The 22770-nt window shown below is 46.1% G+C and overlaps 1 protein-coding gene across 1 annotated transcript in view; it reads left to right on the plus strand.

Moving 5' to 3' along the window:
* The first annotated feature begins 1139 nt into the window (after nucleotides 1-1139).
* Nucleotides 1140-22770, plus strand: part of CNTNAP1 (contactin associated protein 1) — a 385880-nt gene continuing 364249 nt past the window's right edge. The window contains exon 1 of the mRNA XM_040329819.1: nucleotides 1140-1385. Coding sequence (XP_040185753.1) covers nucleotides 1322-1385 — 64 coding nt within the window. The 5' untranslated portion in view covers nucleotides 1140-1321. The remainder of the gene's footprint in view (nucleotides 1386-22770) is intronic.

The raw sequence follows: 22770 nt of genomic DNA on the forward strand, positions 1-22770 counted from the left end.
AGGCTGACTCCCCACCGAACAGCTATCTCGCTTGGGATCTTTTCTCAGAACTTAGGGACCCAGTCGATCACTGGGGCCCCGCCACAGCTTTAGATGCTCCGGGCCAACATGGTCCCGGAAACCAGGAACACCGCGTGGCACGTGCACCCCGGCCTGGTAGGCCATATCGCCAAGGGCCGTGATGTGTGGTCACCCTGAAGGTGGGCGCCACACCAGGAACAAGAACCCCGCCCAATGGCGTCTGCTCCAGAAGTACCCTCTCCCAGCATGCCCCGCGAGGGAAAACCCCTCCCGATTGGCTGCTAGCCAGAGACACCCCAGCCTGGACTCCACTGCTGCCACCTATTGCCCTGGGGTGGAACAACACCCCAGAAGCAACAGAATGAGCCCACAGCACAGCCCAGATGAAGCAGAGACCCAATTTAGCAAATCAACTGGATGAGAGCTAACTAATTCTCTCATCCCCCTTAAATTTAGAATAGCACCTGTACCTGAAAGTACACAGGCGCTACATGTGTTTTCTGTTATGTAAACAAATAATGCATTCTGTATGCAGGCCAACTAATCGATAATGAATATAGTTGACAACTATTTTCATTATCGATTATATAAGATTATGTCTATTTAGTTGTTTCAGCCCTAATAAGCATATGTACATATAGGCATCTGTACGCCTATACATGCAATTTCTTTACAGAATATAACTCACTTTTTTTTACTCAGGATCTTTCTGCCAGCAAGATCCTGTGCGTAAACATCAGAGCATTTTTACAATATTATGAAATAGAGATTTAAGCGCTGCGTAAACTGTTGGCACTATATCAATCATGTATAATAATAATAATAATAATAATTTACAGTATATTCCATGTTATTTATTCCCATGGCTATTTTATATGATCATTGACTACTGCAATTGATGCAATAAATTAAAAGACATTATAAGCTGTATATTGTATATTTAACCAAAAATAAATAAAAAAATCTACTCATATGTTTCTTGTAATATCATCTGAATGCATCCATGAATCACTTCTGCTACAATTTCTAGGAAGAATAAGGACAAGAAAAGTGCACAGCCCATAATAAAAATGTCTTCCACTTGGCTTCAGTGAAAGGCTGTCATGTGATCTCTCCCCAGCCCATCTAGAATGCTTAGATCCACAGTGTGGGAATGACAGACTAAGCACTCTGCGCTCTGCACTGCTACTATGCTGCTATAGGAAAGAAGCTGATCCTACCTCTTGTATGCCAGCCTAATGCATCATTAGCATCCTCTGGACCAGCACAGGACAAAAGCTGCAAGTTTCTACATTTCAGCATGCTTCCCTTACTGCTATTAACATGGGCTGCTGTGTTCCAGGGAGGACATTTTCGCCTTGCAGGTAAGTAATCATTCAATAATGGCTTTAAAAACCCTCTTGCATTATAGGATTGGAGTGATAGAAATCAGAAACGGTGCCTCTGTAAAGTTGAGCTCTGCAATGCAGTGTCAGGAGCCCATGCAGGCACACCAAACTCTGTCTGCATTGCAGTACTCATCCCATGCACCAGTCTACCTTGATCATGCCTTATAAAATAGGGTCATTCTTGCTAGAAAGCATGGCATGGTACCATCTGCTTTATGCTGCATGTCACCCAAAAACATAATAATAAATATTGTGACTTTAGATTCTATCTTCCCATTCAAACCAATGTTAAAAAAAAAATGCCCAAATTCTTTGGACTTCTAAAAGAACAATAAACGATGGGTTACAAGATTCCCCACTGCAGTGTTTCGAAACAGATCTGCAGTCGCTTTTTTTTTATTGTGGGTGGGTGTTTTTTGGGTCCCTTCCAAGGATTTTGAGCAACCACATTACAATCCTCAATATACATAGGAAGATGTCTTTGGAAAAGTATATATTGCTAAGCAACTAGGACCAATCCTTATTTTCAGTTTTCTGCAATTACAATTGTGTCAAGGTTAATTGCATAATTTCCCAGCCATTTATTTTCTTCCTTTCTGATTTCTATTTTATAACTAGCTAACCCTTGTAGTTTTAAAAGTTGCACATGAACTTAGGCAGCAAAGACATTATAGTCAACACCGCAGGAAAGGGGTTAAAGGACCCAGATGCAGAACTTTTTTTTTTTTTAAAGGAACTCTTTGCAGTTCCATTATAAGCCTGCCCTATGCATCCCCACCCACATTCAGTGGCAGCCCAGTAGGCAGAGTATCGGTGCTATGTTCCTGATGGGTGTGATGTCTTCCATGGAATTAATTATCTTGGGACTAGGGCTGGGACAAGGGAGGGGCAGCTGCTCTGGGCACTGCAGTATAATTTAAGGTTGAGGGGGGGGGGCACCACAAGGAGATCGTGTGGAGGGAATTTGTGCTGGGAGGGGCGGGGTGGCAGGGGGTAAGAATTGTTCTAGGTGGGCAAATTTCAGGAGGTGATGGAGGAAGATGATTTGTGCTAGAAACTGTAATAAGGGGACATTTTTTTTTGGGTTGGGGGATTTATGCTAGCAGAGATAATTGGGGGGTATATATGTGTAGGAAGGGAAAATTGGAGGGGGGGGGGGGTTGTGCTAAAGGGCAGGAGTTGTATTGGCGTGGAGAGGATTTGTGCTCAGAGGGGAAATTTTAGGGATAGAGGATTTGTTCTAGGAGGGGAAATTTTAGGGATAGAGGATTTGTTCTAGGAGGGTAAAGGTTTTTTTTTGGGGGGGGGGGATTTGTGTTGGGGGCATATAAGGATAGAGAGGATTTGAGCTGGAGGGGATTGGGGGGGGGGGGGGCAAAGATTTGTGCCAAGAGGTGGGATTTCAGCAGGGGGACGGATTGGTACTGGGAGAAAGGGATGATTTAAGCTTAAGTATGCAGTTTAGTGTGCGATTGTTTGGGGGGGGGGGGGGGATTTTTGCTGACACATAATGCTCATACATCTTGGGAAGGGGGGGCGCAATTTGGCATGTTCACCCTGAGCTTTAGATAACCTTGTCCCGGCACTGCTTGAAACATAACCTTCTTGTAGATACATAAAAAAAAAAATACCGAAAGGATCTACAACATAATTTGTATGGGAGAGTCATTGTTTTTTTTATGTAGCATGTTTTTATGAAGCGTTACTGAAGAAAATAAAATTGTGGGACGCAGCATGCTGTCCTTTAGTAAAGGTGAGATGGTGCTGCTGCAGCTTTTCAGCAAAGCTCCCTCTGTAGGACATAACAAGTATGTTTCCTTTTTACAGAAAGTTCATGTAGGCTGTAGGCTGTATTAATGTACTTTGAAATTATATATATATATATATATATATATATATATATATATATATATATATATATATATATATATATATATATAGATATATATATATATATATATATATATATATATATATATATATATAGATATAATATATATATATGTGTCTTTTTTTTATACCGGGAAAAAATTAACAAACAAATTTTGCATTTGTAAAAGTGTTGGAACACATATGGCGGCGTTGCGCATGCGCACTCCAGCGGGTAGCCAAATGTGTTGGGTCGTCATATGTGACAAAGCAGGGGAGCCAGTGGGACATGCTGGAACATCTAGCTCTACAGAGACAAGTGTAACCAGTGGGACATACTGGGACTTCTAGTTCTGCAGCGACAAGAGAGAAACCAGTGAGCATGCTGAGACCTCTAATTCTACAGAGACAGGAGAATGGGAATCGGTAGACCAGTGGGATGTGCTGGAATTTCTAGTTCTACAGAGACAGAAGAGGAACCAGTGGGACATGCTGGGACCTCTAGTTCTACAGAGACAGGAGTAGAACCAGTGGTATGTGCTGGGACTTCTTGTTCTACAAATAGTGGAACCAGTGGACCAATGGGATGTGCTGGTATTCCTAGTTCTACGGAGACAGAGGAGGAACCAATGGACCCATTGGACGTGCTGGGACTTCTACTTCAGCCAAGACAGTAGACAAACCAGTGAAGCATGCTGAGACTTCTAGTTCTACAGAGACAGGAGAGGAACCAGTGTTTTCTGCTGGTACTTCTAGTTCTTTAAAGACAAGAGAGGAACCAGTAGACCAATGCGACATGCTGGGACTTCTAGTTCAGCAGAGGAACCAGTGGGGCATGCTGAGACTTCTGCTTCTACAGAGACAGGAGAGAAACCAGTGGGACATGCTGGGACATCTAGTTTTACAGAGACAGGAACATGTTGGGGCATCTACAGAGAAATAGAGAAATTAGTGGAACATGCTGAGACCTCTAGTTTCACAGAGACAGCAGAGTAACTTGCTTGGATTTCTAGTTCTAAAAAACGAGCGGCACCACTGAGACCTGCTGGAATTTTTAGTTCTACAGAAGCAGGAGAGGCACCAGAGATAGGGGACGCATCAGTAGGGCATGCTTAAAACCTATAGTTCCATAAAGACAGGAGAGGAATCAGTAATATGTGCTGGGGCTTCTAGTTCTACAAAGACAGGAGAGGCACCAGTGGGACCTACTGGAATTTCTAGTTCTACAGAAGCAGAGGAGTCACCCGCCGTGGGACATGATGGGATTTTTAGCTCTACAGAGACAAAAAAAGCACCAGTGGAATAGATTGGGATTCCTAGTTCTACAGAAACAGGAGAGGCACTAGTGGGGAATACTGGGATTTCTAGTGTTATGGAAACAGGAAAGACACCAGTGGGATATGCTGGGATTTCTAGTTCTACACTTTAAAAAAGGCACCAGTGGGGGCATGTTGTGACTTTTGGTTCCCAGGAGAGGACACCCGAGGGGGATGGCGCGGCGGGACTTATAGCCACCATGTACAAGGGACGCTGCTAAATGTACGTTCAGAGCCAGTTGGATGCTTTTTTCGATGAGTGGGGAAGAGGGCGCTAGTAAGAAAATACCTGAATTTGGGACACCCTCAGACCAAGGGTCCCAATGGTATGAGTGGGAATTTTTTTTTTTTTTAATAATATTAAACACTCTAGTGACCATAGGAATCATGCATATAATGGATGCTTTTTTCAACTGCCCCTGAACTCATTCAATGTTATCCTATGTGACCATGTGCATAGTCTCGTTTATTGCAGTTTTTAGACAGTTACGTTTAACAGCGTTTCTTTGAAAGCAAAAAAATGGGTTCAGACGCCAAAGATTTCCACGTTTCAGACGCCAAACGCGGCTAAAAGCGGTAACCCGCGTTTAGCAGCATTTAGTTTATAGGCGTTTTCATTTTTGGCCATTTAAAAAAAAAAAAAACATTTTTTTTTAAACGCTTCTAAACTCGAACGTGGCAAAACCCCGGTAAACGCAGCATGTAAACGCGGCAAAACTGAGGTTTTAAACGTGTGTTACTATCTGTCAAGTTAAATCGTTCAGGAGAAGTTGTAAAAACGTCCCGTGTACATAAAGCCTTAACAGGAGAGACACGCTGGGACCTACAAACAGAAGACATGCCAGATACTGTGAGTACCCAGTTAGCATAAATAGCCAAAACACCTGTCTTGGGCCTCATTCACTTAAGGCCAACAAGAAAAATAAATTACCTGATTGGGACTCAGTTACCACTATGTAAATATGAAATGCCAGAACTTGCCAATAAAGGAAAAACTGCTTGTATCAACATGGCATACATTTTGTTACACATACAAACCCATCCTGTGTCTCCCCCCTTGTCCATCCTGTGTCACCCCTCATCCAGCCTGTGTCCCCCGGTGTCACCCCTCACCCAGCCTGTGTCCCACTCTATCCAGCCTGTGTCACCCCTCACCCAGCCTGTGTCACCCCCTCACCCAGCCTGTGTCACCCCTCACCCAGCCTATGCCCCCCCCCTCATCCATCCTGTGTCACCCCTCATCCAGCCTGTGTCCCCCAGTGTCACCCCTCACCCAGCCTGTGTCCCCCCCTTACAGTGTCATCTTAAGAGCATTATAGGCCCCCGGGCAATACAGTGCACTGGGGCCCTGTCTACACAATCACGCACGAGAACTTACTGACAAAAATCAGAAAATTTACTGGCAGAACCACATTTTTTACTGCCACTGCAAAAAAAATACCTAAAATTACAGTTTTCAGTGCCGAACAATGAACATGTCAGTATTTAAACTATAAACATATAGCTAGTGCTATTAGCAATTTGTTTAAGTTAAACAAGAGTAAAAAAAAAAAAAAAATGTCTTCATTGACATGAAGGTCAGGTTGCTATAACCCAGGCAGCACAGAGTTTCCTCTTACATCAGAGTCTGCAGGATTCCCCCTTACAGTGAAAGGGAACTCTTATGTACAGGGGAACGCTGCAGATCATGATCTAAGGTGGGAACTTTGATGTTGAGGGGGGCTCTGGTGACCAGAGACCACCTTATATCAGAGTCCACTGCTTTTTCTTTCCCACTTACATCAGGGTCCGCAGACTGAGTTTCCCCTTGCATTGTAAGGGGGAATCCTGCAGACTCTGATGTAAAGGGGAACTCTGATGTGGGGGGCACTCTGGTGACCAGAGACCACCTTCCGTAGAGTAAATATACTAAGGTAAGGGGGGTCACTAATATAGGAGGGGGAACCTTTATATCAGTGCCCCCTTACATTTTTGCATTCACTCCCCCCTTACATCAGCAACCCCCCGCACTCGTGGAGGACCTGATCTTCTCTGTGATTTCCGCAAACTGGGCATGGGCAGTTCTAACCCGTCACTCTCCACAATTTTTTACTGGGGTTGCTGGGCAGCCGGTGGGGCCCCCCAGGCAAGCGGGGCCCCCGGGCAACTGCCCAGCGTGCCCAATGGAAAAGATGGCCCTGCCCCCTTATCCATCCTGTGTCACCCATCATCCAGCCTGTGTCCCCCGGTGTCACCCCTCATATCTCCTTCCATCCTGTTCCTACACAGAGAGAGAGAGCTGGCTGGATGGCTGGCCAGTATCCAATAACAGAAAGTGGGCGGGTCGCCAAGGGTAAGGGGCTGGACAGCATCAGCACATGTGTTTCTATGTGAGGAAGCTATGGAATTGTCCCTGGAAGCAGAACCAAGTAATGAGGAGAGCAAGTCCTGCAAACAGGTTAGTGTAGTTTGTACAGGACAGTGTTAGCAGGGTACAGTCTTATAAACTGACACTATACATTATATACAGACCAGTCTGTACTGTATGTTATACACACACCAGTGTGTATATGATGTACAGTACGGTGTCAGTGTACAGACTGGCCTGTACATAACGCCCTGTACTGCGCCATCCTAATGCCCTGTACTGTGCCCTCCCTGTGTTGCCTCCTCCTTCCCCCACCAGCTGTCACCTCTGCCCCCATGTCTCTCAATGACCCTCCAATCCTCTTCCCCCAGCAATCACAGCCTTTTTCTTCTCAATTTTCCCACCCCACAATCCCCATTTCACCCCACCCTCAACTACCCTGCCCTCACTTACCCCTCTACTTCCCACCCTGCCCTCACCCCAGCCTCGCCCAACTCCCTAACAACCCCCCGCCAAACCACCCTCCTACCTACGCGATAGGTATCGGTAATTGGTATCGACGAGTACCTGAGGTAAAATATTAGTGCATCCCTAATTTTAATAAAAAAATAAATAAAGCTTTAATGTAATTTAAAAAGGGTTAGCATGTAAATATGTTTAACTCTCCAGCACTTACAAAAAAACTGAAATATCGGTTTTGGGTGAATTCCAAAACAGTAAAATTCATCAATAATTTCCTGTGGATGAGAAGTTAATTCAATGTACTCTAACTAAGTCTTTACCCTCATCTGTTGGCCTTGGTCTTGTGCCATAATGATATTGCCTGCCTTTTCCATCTAGTCATTAGTTGCATTATTGATCATCTGCTAAACTATTATCTATGTATAGTTGAATTTTTTATTACCATCTGCTTCACAGTGACTCTGCATAATCTAAGATTAAGGGCTGGGTCACCCCATATTATTGCGCTGGTACGCATTGAGCTGCCCTAAAGGCGCATTGGACATCCTTTCAGAATGACATGCAATGCAGTGTGTTACTGCAATAGCATGGTGTGCCTAATTTTTAACCTTGTGTTTTGTTGTCTTATTTTTTCATGCATATCTCTCAGGATTCACATTTTGCAGGGTTCTGCACCATTATATTTCTAGGGTGTATTAAGTTAAGGACGCTATTCCATTTTGTTATAGATCCCCCCCGCTGATGGGAGATCAGTGATGCATCAAAATGATTATTGTAAGTGGCTTTGCATAAGACCAGAGTGCATTTTTTGAAGCTGTTTTGGTTTACACTTCAAGGTCATGTTCTTTATGTTGCTGGGTAATAGGACAATACAAGCTATCTTAAAGAGTAAGTAAACTCCTGTGCATAATTTGTACCTATAGGTAAGCCTATAATAAGGCTTGCCTATAGTTTAGGATATATTTACATTACATGCAGCCGATTACGTCATCGGCACATGTGCTCTAAAGGAACGCCACCCTTTTTTTACTTTTTGGCCTTAAAGCAAAACGTTATGGGTGGTGGAAAACTAACACTGCACATCTCCCTGAACACACCATCCCCACTGTGAAACATGGTGGTGGCAGCATCAAGTTGTGGGGATGCTTTTCTTCAGCAGGGACATGGAAGCTGGTCAGGGTTGATGGGAAGATGGATGGAGCCAAATACAGGACAATCTTAGAAGAAAACCTGTTGGAGTCTGCAGAAGACTTGAGACTGGGGCGGAAATTTACCTTCCAGCAGGACAATGACCCTAAACAGACAGCCAGAGTTAAAATGGAATGGTTTAGATCAGGGATATGCAATTAGCGGACCTCCAACTGTTGCAAAACTACAAGTCCCATCATGCCTCTGACTCTGGGTGTCATGCTTGTGGCTGCCAGAGTCTTGCTATGCCTCATGGGAATTGTAGTTCTGCAACAGCTGGAGGTCCGCTAATTGCATATCCCCGGTTTAGATCAAAGCATATTCATGTGTTAGAATGGCTCAGTCAAAGTCCAAAAATAAATCCAATTGAGAATCTGCGGCAAGACTTGAAAATTGCTGTTCAGACACTCTCCATCCAATCTGAGAGAGCTTGAGCTATTTTGCAAAGAGGAATGGGCAAAAATGTCACTCTCTAGATGTGCAAAGCTGATAGAGACATCCCCAAAAAGACCTGCAGCTGTAATTGCAGGGAAAGGGGGTTCTACAAAGTATTGACTCAGGGGGGCTGAATACAAATGTACGCCACACTTTTCACATATTTATTTGTAAAAAAATAAATAAAACCTTGTATCATCTTCCTTCCACTTCACAATTATGTGCCACTCTGTGTTGGTCTATCACATAAACTCCCAATAAAATACATTTACGTTTTGGATTGTAACATGACAAAATGTGGAAAATTTCAAGGGGTTTGAATACTTTCTCAAGGCACTGTAGTCTCCCGGGTTGAAGATTTAAGGGGTTGTATGGGTTTTTTAAAATAACAAACATGTTATACTTACCTCCACTGTGCAGGTCGTTTTGCACATAGTGGCCCTGATCGTCCTGTTCTGAGGTCCCTTGGTGGCTGTCTCAGCTCCTCCCCGCAATAGCTAATCCCCTCTGGGAAGCTCTATCCCGAGGGGGTTACCTTGTGGGCGCGCTCCCTGTCATACACGCTGCGTCCATAGACACGGAGTGTAGGACTCGGTCACGCCCCAGGCAGCCGCGTCATTGAATGTGATTGACAGCAGTGCAAGCCAATGGCTGCACTGATATAAATCTATCCAATCAACTGCCAGACTTGGTGGAGAAGAGGACGCCGGGGGATGCGCACAGCAGGTGAACGGGCTCAGGTAAGTAAATGGGGGGTCGTCATTGCCAGGTGTTTAACTTTAATGCATAGGATGCATTAAGGTGAAAAAACACAAACCTTTACGACCCCTTTAAGGACTTACTGTAAGTGGCAAGCACCATTGACCCCGCTCCCCACAATCGGTGTCATGATGCAGAGCAAAAGGGGCACTGATCAGCATCAGCACACACTCCAATATCTGCATCATTGGGGACCACCCATTGTGGAAAAGAAGATGCGAAGAGGAAGAGTACCTAGTGCATCACCTAGTGCATTTACCGCCCCCTGACTGACCAACTGCAAGTTATTATGCCCAGGGGTCATGTTAGTGCTGCAAGAATTAAAAAAATGGTCACACTTGGGAGGCAGTACCGCAGTCAAATGTGATCCATGCAAGTGAATGAGGCCATGCTGCAACCACCCTGCAACTATGTACAAATGCACACACTTGAGGTTTGGCGCAGCAGCGTTTTAAAGGTTAAAACAGGCAGTGAGAAGGCGACATATCCCTTTTGCGCTGCCTGTAAAATGCCTCTAAAAAGCGTTCCACCGTGGATCGCCTTTTCAGAGGGGTGGTGAACAACGCTGCAAGTGTAAAGGAGGCCTAAACATATGAATTTTGCATGCTGTAGGAGCACATTACTAAATTGCTACAGCAACATTTGGCTTCAACCCATCACACAATATTATATTCTTAGTCTGTGTTGTGCATTGAGGTGAATGCGTGCCATTACTTCCTGGAAGGGCAGCAAGTATCTTCTCATCTCTGAATAAGCAGAATGCAGTCTGTGCTGACAGTGCACTATCAGTCCCAATGATGCTTCCAGCCGGATGCTTGGTGCATTTTTATGCAGCCAACAACCTTCTTTCCTCTTTTCACCAGCTCTGATGATTTTACACTGTCCGCGTTTTAAAGTTAAATACATTCAAGATACATCAAAACAAATTTCATTACCTTAAGAAGCACCCTAATCTTTTATAGAAAACCCTGTCCCCTACCAGCATACTTTAAAGAAGAACCATTGCTCTCTTTATGGAAACAATGGTCTAGAAACCTGGTGCCTGTGGCCCGGGAGGGGTTTGCACATGCAGCATTTTGGCACTTTTTTTATACAGCCCATGGGGCCCCTGCAGAACCTAATCTGGGTTTCCCTACTACAAGCAGTGGTTTCTGGCAGTCTCCTGTATTATGTACCCAGCCGATAACTGAAACATGTCCCCAGTCTGGCCCAACTTGTATAGCATGTTACAGTCTGTCAGTCTCCCACAGCATGTCTGCAGTCTCTGAACATCTCTTATATCATGTACAGTTGCAAGAAAAAGTATGTGAACCCTTTTGGAAGGATATGGATTTCTGCACAAATTGGTCATAAAATGTGATCTGATCTTCATCTAAGTCACAACAATAGACAATCAGTCTGCTTAAACTAATAACACACAAAGAATTAAATGTTACCATGTTTTTATTGAATACACCATGTAAACATTCACAGTGCCGGTGGAAAAAGTCTGTGAACCCTTGGATTTAATAACTGGTTGAACCTCCTTTGGCAGCAATAACTTTAACCAAACGTTTCCTGTAGTTGCAGATCAGACGTGCACAACTGTCAGGAGTAATTCTTGACCATTCCTCCTTTACAGAACTGTTTCAGTTCAGCAATATTCTTGGGATGTCTGGTGTGAATCGCTTTCTTGAGGTCATGCCACAGCATCTCAATCAGGTTGAGGTCAGGACTCTGTCTGGGCCACTCCAGAAGGCGTAATTTCTTCTATTTACGCCATTCTGTTGTTTATTTACTTCTATGCTTTGGGTCGTTGTCCTGTTGCAACACCCATCTTCTGTTGAGCTTCAGCTGGTGGACAAATGGCCTTAAGTTCTCCTGCAAAATGTCTTGATAAACTTGGGAATTCCTTTTTCCTTCAATGATAGCAATCTGTCCAGGCCCTGACGCACCAAAGCAACCCCAAACCATGATGCCCCACCACCATAGTTCACAGTTGGGATGAGGTTTTGATGTTGGCGTGCTGTGCCTCTTTCTCCACACTTAGTGTTGTGTGTTTCTTCCAAACAACTCAACTTTGTTTTCATCTGTCCACAGAATATTTTGCCAGTACTGCTGTGGAACATCCAGGTGCTCTTGTGCAAACTGTAAACGTGCAGCAATGTTTTTTTTGGACAGGGGGTATCCTCCCATGAAATCCATTCTTGTTTAGTGAATCTACGATACGTAAAACACTAATGTCGCGTACACGGTCGTTTTTTGTGATGAAATAAAACAACGTTTTTCAAACTTCATTTTAAAAAACGACGTTGCCTACACACCATCGTTTTTTCAAAATGCTCTAGCAAAACACGGTTACGTTCAGCACGTACGACGGCACTCTGTTCCATTCAAGCTTGCGTCATAACTTGCTTCTGAGCATGCGCGGGTTTAAAAACGTCGTTTTACCCACACACTATCATTTTAAATGACACAAAAAACGACGTTTTGAAAAACGACATAAAAAATTGAAGCATGTTCGATTTTTTTTTTTTTTTTAACATTAGATTGGGCCTAATTAGGTGAAGCAGAATCGGGTGTTTTGATTAAAATCAATGCAGTACTTACCTTTTTTGAGATAGATGTTCTCCCGCCGCTTCCGGGTATGGTCTTCGGGACTGGGCGTTCCTATTTGATTGACAGCCTTCCGACGGTCGCATACAGCATGTCACGAGTTGCCGAACGTCGGTGCGGCGCTATACGGTGCCTGCGCACCGACGTTTGGCTACTTTCGGAAACTGGTAAAGCGCTGTATGCGACGGTCGGAAGGCTGTCAATCAAATAGGAACGCCCAATCCCCGCAGCCCATACCCGGAAGCGGCGGGAGAACATCTATCTCAAAAAAGGTAAGTACTGCATTGATTTTAATCAAAACACCTGATTCTGCTTCACCTAATTAGGCCCAATCTAATATTAAAAATAGATTTTTCGGGTAAACCTCCACTTTAAATGACGTTTTTAAAAATTTCGTTTTTTTTTATCACAAAAAACGACCGTGTGTACGCGGCATAACAGGGATGTTAGCATATGCCAGAGACTTTTGTAAGTCTTTAGCTGAAACTCTAGGATTATTCTTCACCTCATTGAGCAGTCGGTGCTGTGCTCTTGCAGTCATCTTTACAGGACGGCCACTCCTAGGGAGAGTAGCAGCAGTGCTGAACTTTCTCCATTTATAGACAATTTGTCTTACCGTGGACTGATGAACAGCAAGGCTTTTGGAGATACTTTTATAACCCTTTCCAGCTTTATGCAAGTCAACAATTCTTAATCGTATTCGTATTCTGAGAGCTTTTTTGTGTGAGACATCATTCACATCAGGCAATGCTTCTTGTGAAAAGCAAACCCAGAACTGGCGTGTGTTTTTTATAGGGCAGCTGTAACCAACACCTCCAATCTCATCTCATTGATTGGACTCCAGTTGGCTGACACCTCACTCCAATTAGCTCTTGGAGATGTCATTAGTCTAGGGGTTCACATACTTTCTCCACCTGCACTGTGAATGTTTACATGGTGTGTTCAATAAAAACATGGTAACATTTAATTCTTTGTGTGTTATTAGTTTAATCAGACTGCGATTGTCTATTGTGTGACTTAGATGAAGATCAGATCACATTTTTTATGACCAATTTGTGCAGAAATCCATATCATTCCAAAAGGGTTCACATACTTTTTCTTGCAACTGTATATCATGTATGCAGTCTTTGACTATCTCATGGATGCGGGATCTGACCAATTCGTATCATATCTGCAGTCTTTGACCATCTCTTGTATCATTCCTGCAGTCTCTGACCATCTCCTGTATCCTGTTCTTAGTCTCTGAGCATCTGTTGTGTTATCTCCACAGTCTCTTACCATCTCTTATGTCCTGTCCTTAAAGTGATTGTAAAGTCTTGTTTTTTCCCTATAAAAATAACACATATGTTACACTTACCTGCTCTGTTGCAGTGGATTTGCACAGAGCAGCCCAGGTGCCTCCCTTCTGTTCAGTGCTCCCACAGTAAGCAGCTTGCTATGGGAGCACCCGAGCGGATTTACAACTCCGTGTGTCCATTCAGACACAAAGCGCCAACTCGGCCCCGCCCCCTCTCCCGTCATTGACTTTTTTTTTTTTTTTGTATAATCTGTTTTTATTGAGAAAAACATGCATACACAAATATAAGTGCAACTTATGTCAAACATGGTCCACATTGAGCATACATACCAGTACAGTGCAAAAGGTACAACAGAGCAACTGAAGAACAAGGTACCATTTCCTAGAGAACATAACTGAACCGTCAAGGAGAGCCCCCCCCCCCAACTTGCTTACTCGTCCACCATCAAATCCTGAGGTCTTGGACCCAACTATTCAAGGAGCCTCCACATCTCAGCGCCCCATATGAGGAGGGGGGGGCCAAATGGCCTCCATCAGACCCTCCCAGACCGAAATTCGGCCCATAGGCACATAGAAGGTATGGGCCCCGCACAACTAGGAATCTCCTCGTCCAAACGGAAGGAGAAGAAACCACAGCTGCACAATGAGATCCGACCCAGTCAAGGGGCCAACAACGGCGGCAAGAAAATAACCTGAGCTGAGCATGTACGCAGGGATCCATGTATTGACTGACAAAAAGAGCAAGGAAATAACTGAATAGGAAACAACAAAAAACAAAAGGCAGACAAAACAGACAGACAACGACGGGAGATAGTAGGTAGAAAGTCCAGAAAAAGGAAACAGAGAAAAAGAAATAGAGGGCATATGACTACCTCCACCAGGCACGCTCCCACAGCGTCACACGGCTCTGCCAATCAAAGAAAAACTGTTAGCGCTTGTGACGGTATCGGTATGATATCCCCGTCAACGTTCCCTTCTTCCCATAACGAAAACCACCCCAATATTCCACGAGGAGGGATATCCCTGGAATCGCCCAGAAAGCCACACATGCCAAGCTTACTGCTAGAACAAGACACTTTATTGCCACAAAAACTCAGCTTATATGTGGTTACAGCCTGTTAGGAACGCCCCCCCTCACACAGTGGGGTTTCCCATACAGATTATAGGAGACAAGTCGGAGCCGACCATGCAGACACATTTCTTTAGATAAAGACATCAGGGGAGTTAATTAATACACTGAAGCAATCAGAATAATTAACATCCCACTTCTCTAATCATTTAGCCTGATGATACAATACACATCTTTTAAGGGTAAACACAGATCTTCTTCACACAACACAATAGATCAATTAACATTTAGAATAGTGAGGGGACATTAGCACGTCAATAACCTGTCAGAGGAATGAATCACACATGAAATTCCTTTCTACCTCTAACCCATATGGCTAGCAGGGAGCAGTAAACTGAGACATATAGGCAAATGTATCACAATGGCCCCCCTTTTGCTCCCTGCTCCGGCAAACCCGGTTGGACCTTCCCTGGTCCAGTAGGGTTGACGGGTTCAGAGCTTTTAGTCCGAGGTTAACTCCATTGGCATGACTGACCTCCCTTGACAACTGCTTCAGACTCAGGTATGTCCCCGGGTCGTCAGATCACACGCCGTTCAGTCCCCAAGTCTTTGTGCGATCTGCAAAGTCACCAGAAGTCAGTGTGAAGACAGCGAATGGGTCTGTGCGCCGCCATCTAGGTGTCCCGCTATGGGAGGGGGCAGGTTATGGCTCTGAAGTGACAATCACAGGAGATTCATAAAAAGAAAAAGTTATATTTGTTGAAATGCTGTAGCACTGGTGCTCAGAGTCCGGGGGGGGGAATCAGAGCCCCATAAGATCAGCCACCCCCTGCTCCCTCCGCAGCCGCCGGTTCTCCTCTTGGAGCTTCTCCAGCTCCATCTCCAGTTCATGGAGCCTGGGGGGGTCAGCCTGCTGTGACCTCAGGTGGTTGTTCTCCTCCTCCATGCGGCTTATGCATTCCTCCAGCTCTATGTACTCACGGATCAGCTCCTGCTTGCTCATGTCCTGCAGGCTCTCCACGTGGTCCTTCATCATCAGGAACTGGGTGGTGGTGTAAGGGGCCACCGGTGGGCCCTTGGTGAACATCTCGGCCCGCATCTGGGATGCCCGCTGCGACTCCCTCTCCTCCAGTCGCTTCTTCTCCTCCCAGGTCAGCTTGTTATACGGCTTCCAGGACCTCTTCTTCTTGAAGGGTGGCTGGCGGTGCCTCTTTCTGCCCAGCTCCCTCCAGGGCCCCTCCGTCTCATGGCTGTCGCCCATGACCAGCTGACAATGGTGTTCCCTGTTGTCCGTAATACCAGATTGTACCGTGAGGACTTCGTAAACAGTGTCCGATGGTTCTTCCGGACCCAGCTCCTGGAGATCCCAAGCCGAGTCTACACAATGGGCTGCTGCTGGTGGGCGGTACCCAGGTTGAGACCAATTTGACCTGGTGTTGTCACTCATGGGGCAATTCTGCTTGAAGTGACCCAGCTGTTTGCACCGGAAACAGCGTTGTTCGTTGTCCTCCTGGCGTGGATAGCGAGGGCTAGATGTCATCGGTCTGTTAGGAGGTTGGTATCTAGCGGCTGGTGGGTGTGAGGGCACCGTTTGTGGTGGAGGTTGTACCCGTGGTGTGACCTGGTTTGTCTTGCGAGTATCCGCATATTCATCCGCCAACTTCGCGGCCTCTGGTAGAGTCATGGGCATAGACTAACATAGGATGCTAGTAACCAAAATTGGCGGAACGGACACTTCCGGTGACGGAGGCAAGATGGCCGCACAAGCACTTCCGGTTGCGGCGATAATACAGGGAATAACACACAGGGCGATAAGCGCGCGCACACGGAGGGGGGGGAGGTGCACAAACGAACGGAGGTAGCAGCACACATAGCGCCCCACACATACAGCCACCCTGGCTGCTGGGCATATTTTTATTGCTGACACCCAGTAACAACAGCCAGGACTGGCAAATAGCCAGGTATCCAGTAACCAAAATGGGGGAACAGGAACTTCCTGTGCCATCAGCCAAGATGGTGGCCGGAAGACTTCCTGTTTCCTGTGACCACCTTGCAGCATTTCAGGGAATCCACAGGGGTATATACATATTTCTATTGCTGACACCCAGTAACAACAGCCAGGACTGGCAAATAGCCAGGTATCCAGTAACCAAAATGGTGGAACAGGAACTTCCTGTGCCATCAGCCAAGATGGTGGCCGGAAGACTTCCTGTTTCCTGTGACTACCTTGCAGCATTTCAGGGAATCCACAGGGGTATAAATACAGCTTAAACAGTAGTGTCCACAGCTCTCCTGACGACGCAATTAGCGAAACGCGTAGAGGATGTTTGGACACGCACATAGAGGGTGCAGCACACCAGCGCGCCCGGACCCCTTGTAGCAATACATGCGGAGCACAGCGGGGCAAGCACACCTCTTAGGACGCCATTTAAATGCTGGTCAGCGGCTTTTAACGGTTGACACTGCCAAAGACACTCAGTGCCGGTCAGAGGCACTTTATATTGTAAGTGTTATTTTTTTACCTTTTTTAAATAAATACATATTTTAATATACTACACCATGATGAGCCCCTTGTTTTTGAGGAATTGATGACACCTTGTAAAAGGGAAAAGGAGGCAACACCCACTGACGGACAAAGAAAAGACACCACTTTGGAGCCTAATAATATCTGGGGTCTGGTGAGTGTTGATTTTAACCATTGGTGATGGTGGCACATCTTTGTCGGGTGGAAGAGATAGCGGCACTTTCCTCTACACAGTACTACCAACATTGAACCTTGTGTTTGCTGGAACCTATTGTATAAGCGCAAGATTGCCTGCCATTTGGACTATTTTTAAGTGCAGTCAGCACATTGCACATTTGTATGGTTGTTTGATAATTATTTCACTTTTTTGATATTTATTTTGTTCCAATATCGGTTATTGGACAACTCACGGTGCAGTTGGCATACTGCATATTGTAGTTTTATACACATATATACACAATATTTTTTGTAATATCTTTCGTATTGTTTTCACTATTTGGTTGGTCAGTAGCAGCAACAGCCATTTTTCTCATAGAAGCACTGTGGCATATGGATTGTATGCTGACACACTGATCTAGATATACGATTCAAGTTTGAAATCACTGTGTCACATTTGTATGACTCATATATTTCTCATATTTTTTTATATATTGTTTGTATCCAGGTTATTCACATTTAAGATTGGGTACATTGTGGCCCTGATATTTCACTTATGTCCATACTCCCAGAGATTTAATACCTCTGGATAATTAGATCAGCGCAGTAACACTTTTCTTCCTCAGAGTCATGGGCCTGCGATCTCTCACCCAGTCTTTGACGTCCGTCTGGATGTGATTGTAAAATTGCTCCAGGAGCATTAGTTGCAAAATGTCCTCTGCGGTGGTGGCCTGGCTGCTGTTAGCCCAGTTAGAGGCCGACCGGGACAACTGGCATGCCCATTCCGCATAAGAGTCTTTCGTGGTTTTGCGTGAGTCCCTGAACTTCTGTCGGTGGGACTCTGGGGTTACTGCATAACGAGCCAGGAGCGCTTCTTTAACCCGGGCGTAGCTATGGATATCTTGATCTGGCACGGTCCGGAAAGCATCAGAAGCTCTGCCTGACAGTTTGCCTGACAATATTGCGACCCACTCCCCTTTAGCTATTCGGTGCAGGTTACATTGTCGCTCAAAATCCGCCAGGAAGTTATCAATCTCACAGTCCTTTTCATCAAAAGCTTTAAAAGCGCTAAACGGAATCTTCCTTGCGTCTGCTGTGCTGTACTCACTGTTTGGAGAATGTGCGGCTGCTGGTTGGACTGCTGCCAGTTTTAACTGTAGCTCTGCGTCTCTTATTTGTTTATCCTCCTGTAGTTCTGCGTCTCTTCTTTGTTTAGCCTCCTGTAGCTCTGCGTCTCTTATTTGTTTAGCCTCCTTCGCTAACAGGTCCATCACTTTCAGCACCACATCCGGCGTTGGGTTCGGGCCGAACCAAGCTAGCTTCTCTCTCATTAGCTTGTTGGCTGGTGATTCCTCTTCCTGAATCACTGGTGTCTCCATCTCTTGTACTGCTGGCGTTGCTGCAATCACGTTCTCCTGGTCTAGCTCCATTAATTCTGCTATGATGACCCGCTTGGTTTTGTTGCTAGCAATCCTTCCACGAACTTCCAGTAGTTCTTCCAGTGTCTGCTTGGAATCCGGGTGTAAAGGGGAATAGAAGGGAAGATCCCGCTGCTACCAACCAATTGTGACGGTATCGGTATGATATCCCCGTCAACGTTCCCTTCTTCCCATAACGAAAATCACCCCAATATTCCACGAGGAGGGATATCCCTGGAATCGCCCAGAAAGCCACACATGCCAAGCTTACTGCTAGAACAAGACACTTTATTGCCACAAAAACTCAGCTTATATGTGGTTACAGCCTGTTAGGAACGCCCCCCCTCACACAGTGGGGTTTCCCATACAGATTATAGGAGACAAGTCGGAGCCGACCATGCAGACACATTTCTTTAGATAAAGACATCAGGGGAGTTAATTATTCTGATTGCTTCAGTGTATTAATTAACATCCCACTTCTCTAATCATTTAGCCTGATGATACAATACACATCTTTTAAGGGTAAACACAGATCTTCTTCACACAACACAATAGATCAATTAACGTTTAGAATAGTGAGGGGACATTAGCACGTCAATAACCTGTCAGAGGAATGAATCACACATGAAATTCCTTTCTACCTCTAACCCATATGGCTAGCAGGGAGCAGTAAACTGAGACATATAGGCAAATGTATCACAGCGCTCCGCACAGTATTCAAACTCCCGCATCTCCTGTCTCCGTCTCCAGGGCCTGCGCCACAACACCCCTACCTTCCCTAAGTGAGGGCTCCGCGAGTTCCAATAAGGCGATGTCTAGACTAGAGGGAACAAACCCTCCACCTGAAGTATGCTGCAGCCAAGCAGCCCAAATGGATTTAAAGCGCTCACCTATGCCATTGCAGTTTGCCACCCATTCCTCGGCCTCCTTAATCTCCCGTACCTTCTTGAGCCATTCCTCGAGGCCGGGAACAAAAGCCTGTTTCCAATAAATGGGGATCACGCGCCTGGCAGCGTTTAGGAGGTGTGGCAGTACACACCCCCTGTAACGGTTGATCGGCATAAAGGGAACATGGAGAAGAAAGTGCACTGGCAAAAGCGGGACGTCTACATCCAATATGACCTTAATTTGTGTCTGAATTGCTTCCCAGAAAGGTTGGATTTTTGGGCATTCCCACCATATGTGAAGCAGGGTGCCATGAAGGCCGCAGCCCCTCCAGCAACGATCAGATACCGCGGAGTAATTGCGTGAGAGGACAGCTGGCACCCTATACCACCTTGACAATAACTTGTAGTCCGTTTCTTGTGTTCTAGACTCTATGGAGCTAGAGTGAGTCGGGCGGTACAGGGAAGCCAGCTGCACCTCTGAGAGCTCCCTCCCCAGGTCTCGCTCCAACTCCCTAATGTAGGCCGGCTTGGTTTCCGTCGCCGACGAGCCCAGTAGCTGATAGAGCTCAGATACCATGTGGGGGATGGGGTCCTCCGCGACACAGAGAAGCTCAAAGGGTGTGAGTTGAGAGGGGGCACGAATAGGAGTGACCTCCGCGGTCAAAAAATGTTTAAGCTGCGCGTGTCGCCAAAAATCCTTTGGAAAAGAGCCATGGCGAGCCCTAAGGCCTGGTACGCACGATAGGATTGATCCGCGGATACGGTCCGCCGGACCGTATCCGCGGATAAATCCTCTGCGGATTTTAATCCGATGGAGTGTACACACCATCGGATCGAAATCCGTGCCGAATTCCCATCGCGGTGACGTGTCGCGCCGTCGCCGCGATGATGACGCGGCAACGTGAGCGACACTGTCATATAAGGATATCCACGCATGCGTCGAATCATTACGACGCATGCGAGGGATGGGTTCGGACGGATCGATCCGGTGAGTCTGTACAGACCACCGGATCGATCCGCTGGTGCCGATTCCAGCGGATAGATTTGTAAGCATGTCTACAAATTTTTATCTACTGGAATTCGGAAATATCCGCGGATAAATATCCGCTGGAACGTACACACCAGGGGATCTATCCGCTGAAACCGATCCGCTGAGATTTTTCAGCGGATGGATCCTCTCGTGTGTACGGGGCCTAAGGGATTCCAACAGGGGGAAATTTCCACCCTCAAAAAGCTTACCACAGGGAGCACTAGGGTCGTCCACCCAATTCCTAAAAAAAGCTCCTTGTTCACCCGGGAGGAACAAAAGCCCCCCAGCGGAGCCAATGGGGACCCAGGGGGTGCCAAAGAGTACAAGGTATTAATCCTGTCCCAAACCCGAAGGACCTGCCTCGTAAGGGGAGATGTCGCATCAGACAACCCCCTGTGCTCTTCTCCAGGGGGACCCAAAGTCTAGAGCAGGAGTGTAACCTCCAGTTCAGATTACTTTGGAGGACAATGGCCCTGTAATACCGTTGAATGTCCAGAATCCCCAGACCCCCAGCCCTTTTAGCTCGCTTCAACACCCTCATGGCTATTCTAGGCTTCTTAGCACTCCACACAAACTCTATGAGCATACTATTAAGTTTAGTAAAAAAAGGCACCCAGTAAGGGAACTGGCAGCATCTGCAGGTAGAATAAGACTCTGGGAAGCACATTCATCTTGATAAAGTTCACTCGCCCGAGCCAAGTAAAGGCTGTTTTAGTCCAATGGGAGAGGTCCGTTTTAATGGTCGTCAATAGGGAGGGGTAGTTGACATGAAACAAAGTCTCATAACGGTCAGTCAGTTGGATACCCAGGTACCTGATAGAGGACCTAGCCCATGTGAAGGGAAACGGCAGAATCTCAGACTTTGAGTAATTATTTTTTTAAAATTGGACAAGGCTCCATACTCGTGGAGTTCTTTCATGAGGTTCGGCACCGAGATGAGGGGTTCAGTAAGATAGAACAGGACGGTGGGAAGCTCCATGCTTCCCACCATCACTCTTTTGATGTCCCAGTTGGCCCTCACCCTACGTAACAAAGGTTCCAGGGTAAGGGTAAACAGGAGGGGCGAGAGGGGGCAGCCTTGCCTAGTACCATTTTTAATCGGGAACCTCGAGGAGAGAATGCCATTTACCTTGACCCGGGCGCTTGGGGTAGAGTAGAAGGCCTTAATTCAGTGTTTCTCAATTCCAGTCCTCAGGCCCCCCCAACAGGTCAGGTTTTCAGGATTTCCATTATTTTGCACAGGTGATTTGATCAGTTTCACTGCCTTAGTAATCACCACAGCCTTTTCATCTGAGGGAAATCCTGAAAACCTGACCTGTTGGGGGGGCCTGAGGACTGGAATTGAGAAACACTGCCTTAATCCAAGTCAACATAGTCGGGCCCAGACCTACAGACTCTAGGACCGCACGCAGGAAGGACCAATCGACCCGGTCGAAGGCCTTCTCTGCGTCCGTTGAGAGGAGCAAATATGGGGTCTGTTTTGGATTGGTGCGTGCCCAATGAATTAGATGTACAGCCCACAGCGAGTTGTCTCGGGCCTCGTGCCCCGTGACAAAACCCGTTTTGGTCTGGGTGTACAATATGTGGAACTAGATGTTTAAATTTTAGCAAGGATTTTAACATCCACGTTCAGCAACGATTTTGGCCTATAACTCTGAGCCAGGGAGGGGTTCTTGCCCTCTTTAGGAAGCACCGTAATGTGAGCCAACAAGGCCTCAGGAGGGATCGGGTCCCCCCTGGCAATCGAGTTAAAATATCTACACAAAGGGCCAGCCAGAATCGGGAGAAAGGTGCTGTAGTATGCCTTTGAGTACCCATCAGGCCCGGGCTCTTCCCACTCGGCAAGGATTTAATGATCGCCTCTATGTCTGAGGGCATCACAGGGGACTCCAACTCCGCCCGCTGCTCCTCAGACAAAGAGAGAGCTCAGAGTTTACCAAATACTCCTTAATAGCGCCATATTTCGAAGCCAGGGATTCCGGTGTAGCAGTCGAGTCCAAAGAGTAGAG

This window comes from Rana temporaria, chromosome 12 (assembly GCF_905171775.1).
Source record: "Rana temporaria chromosome 12, aRanTem1.1, whole genome shotgun sequence".
Classification (NCBI taxonomy): Eukaryota; Metazoa; Chordata; class Amphibia; order Anura; family Ranidae; genus Rana; species Rana temporaria.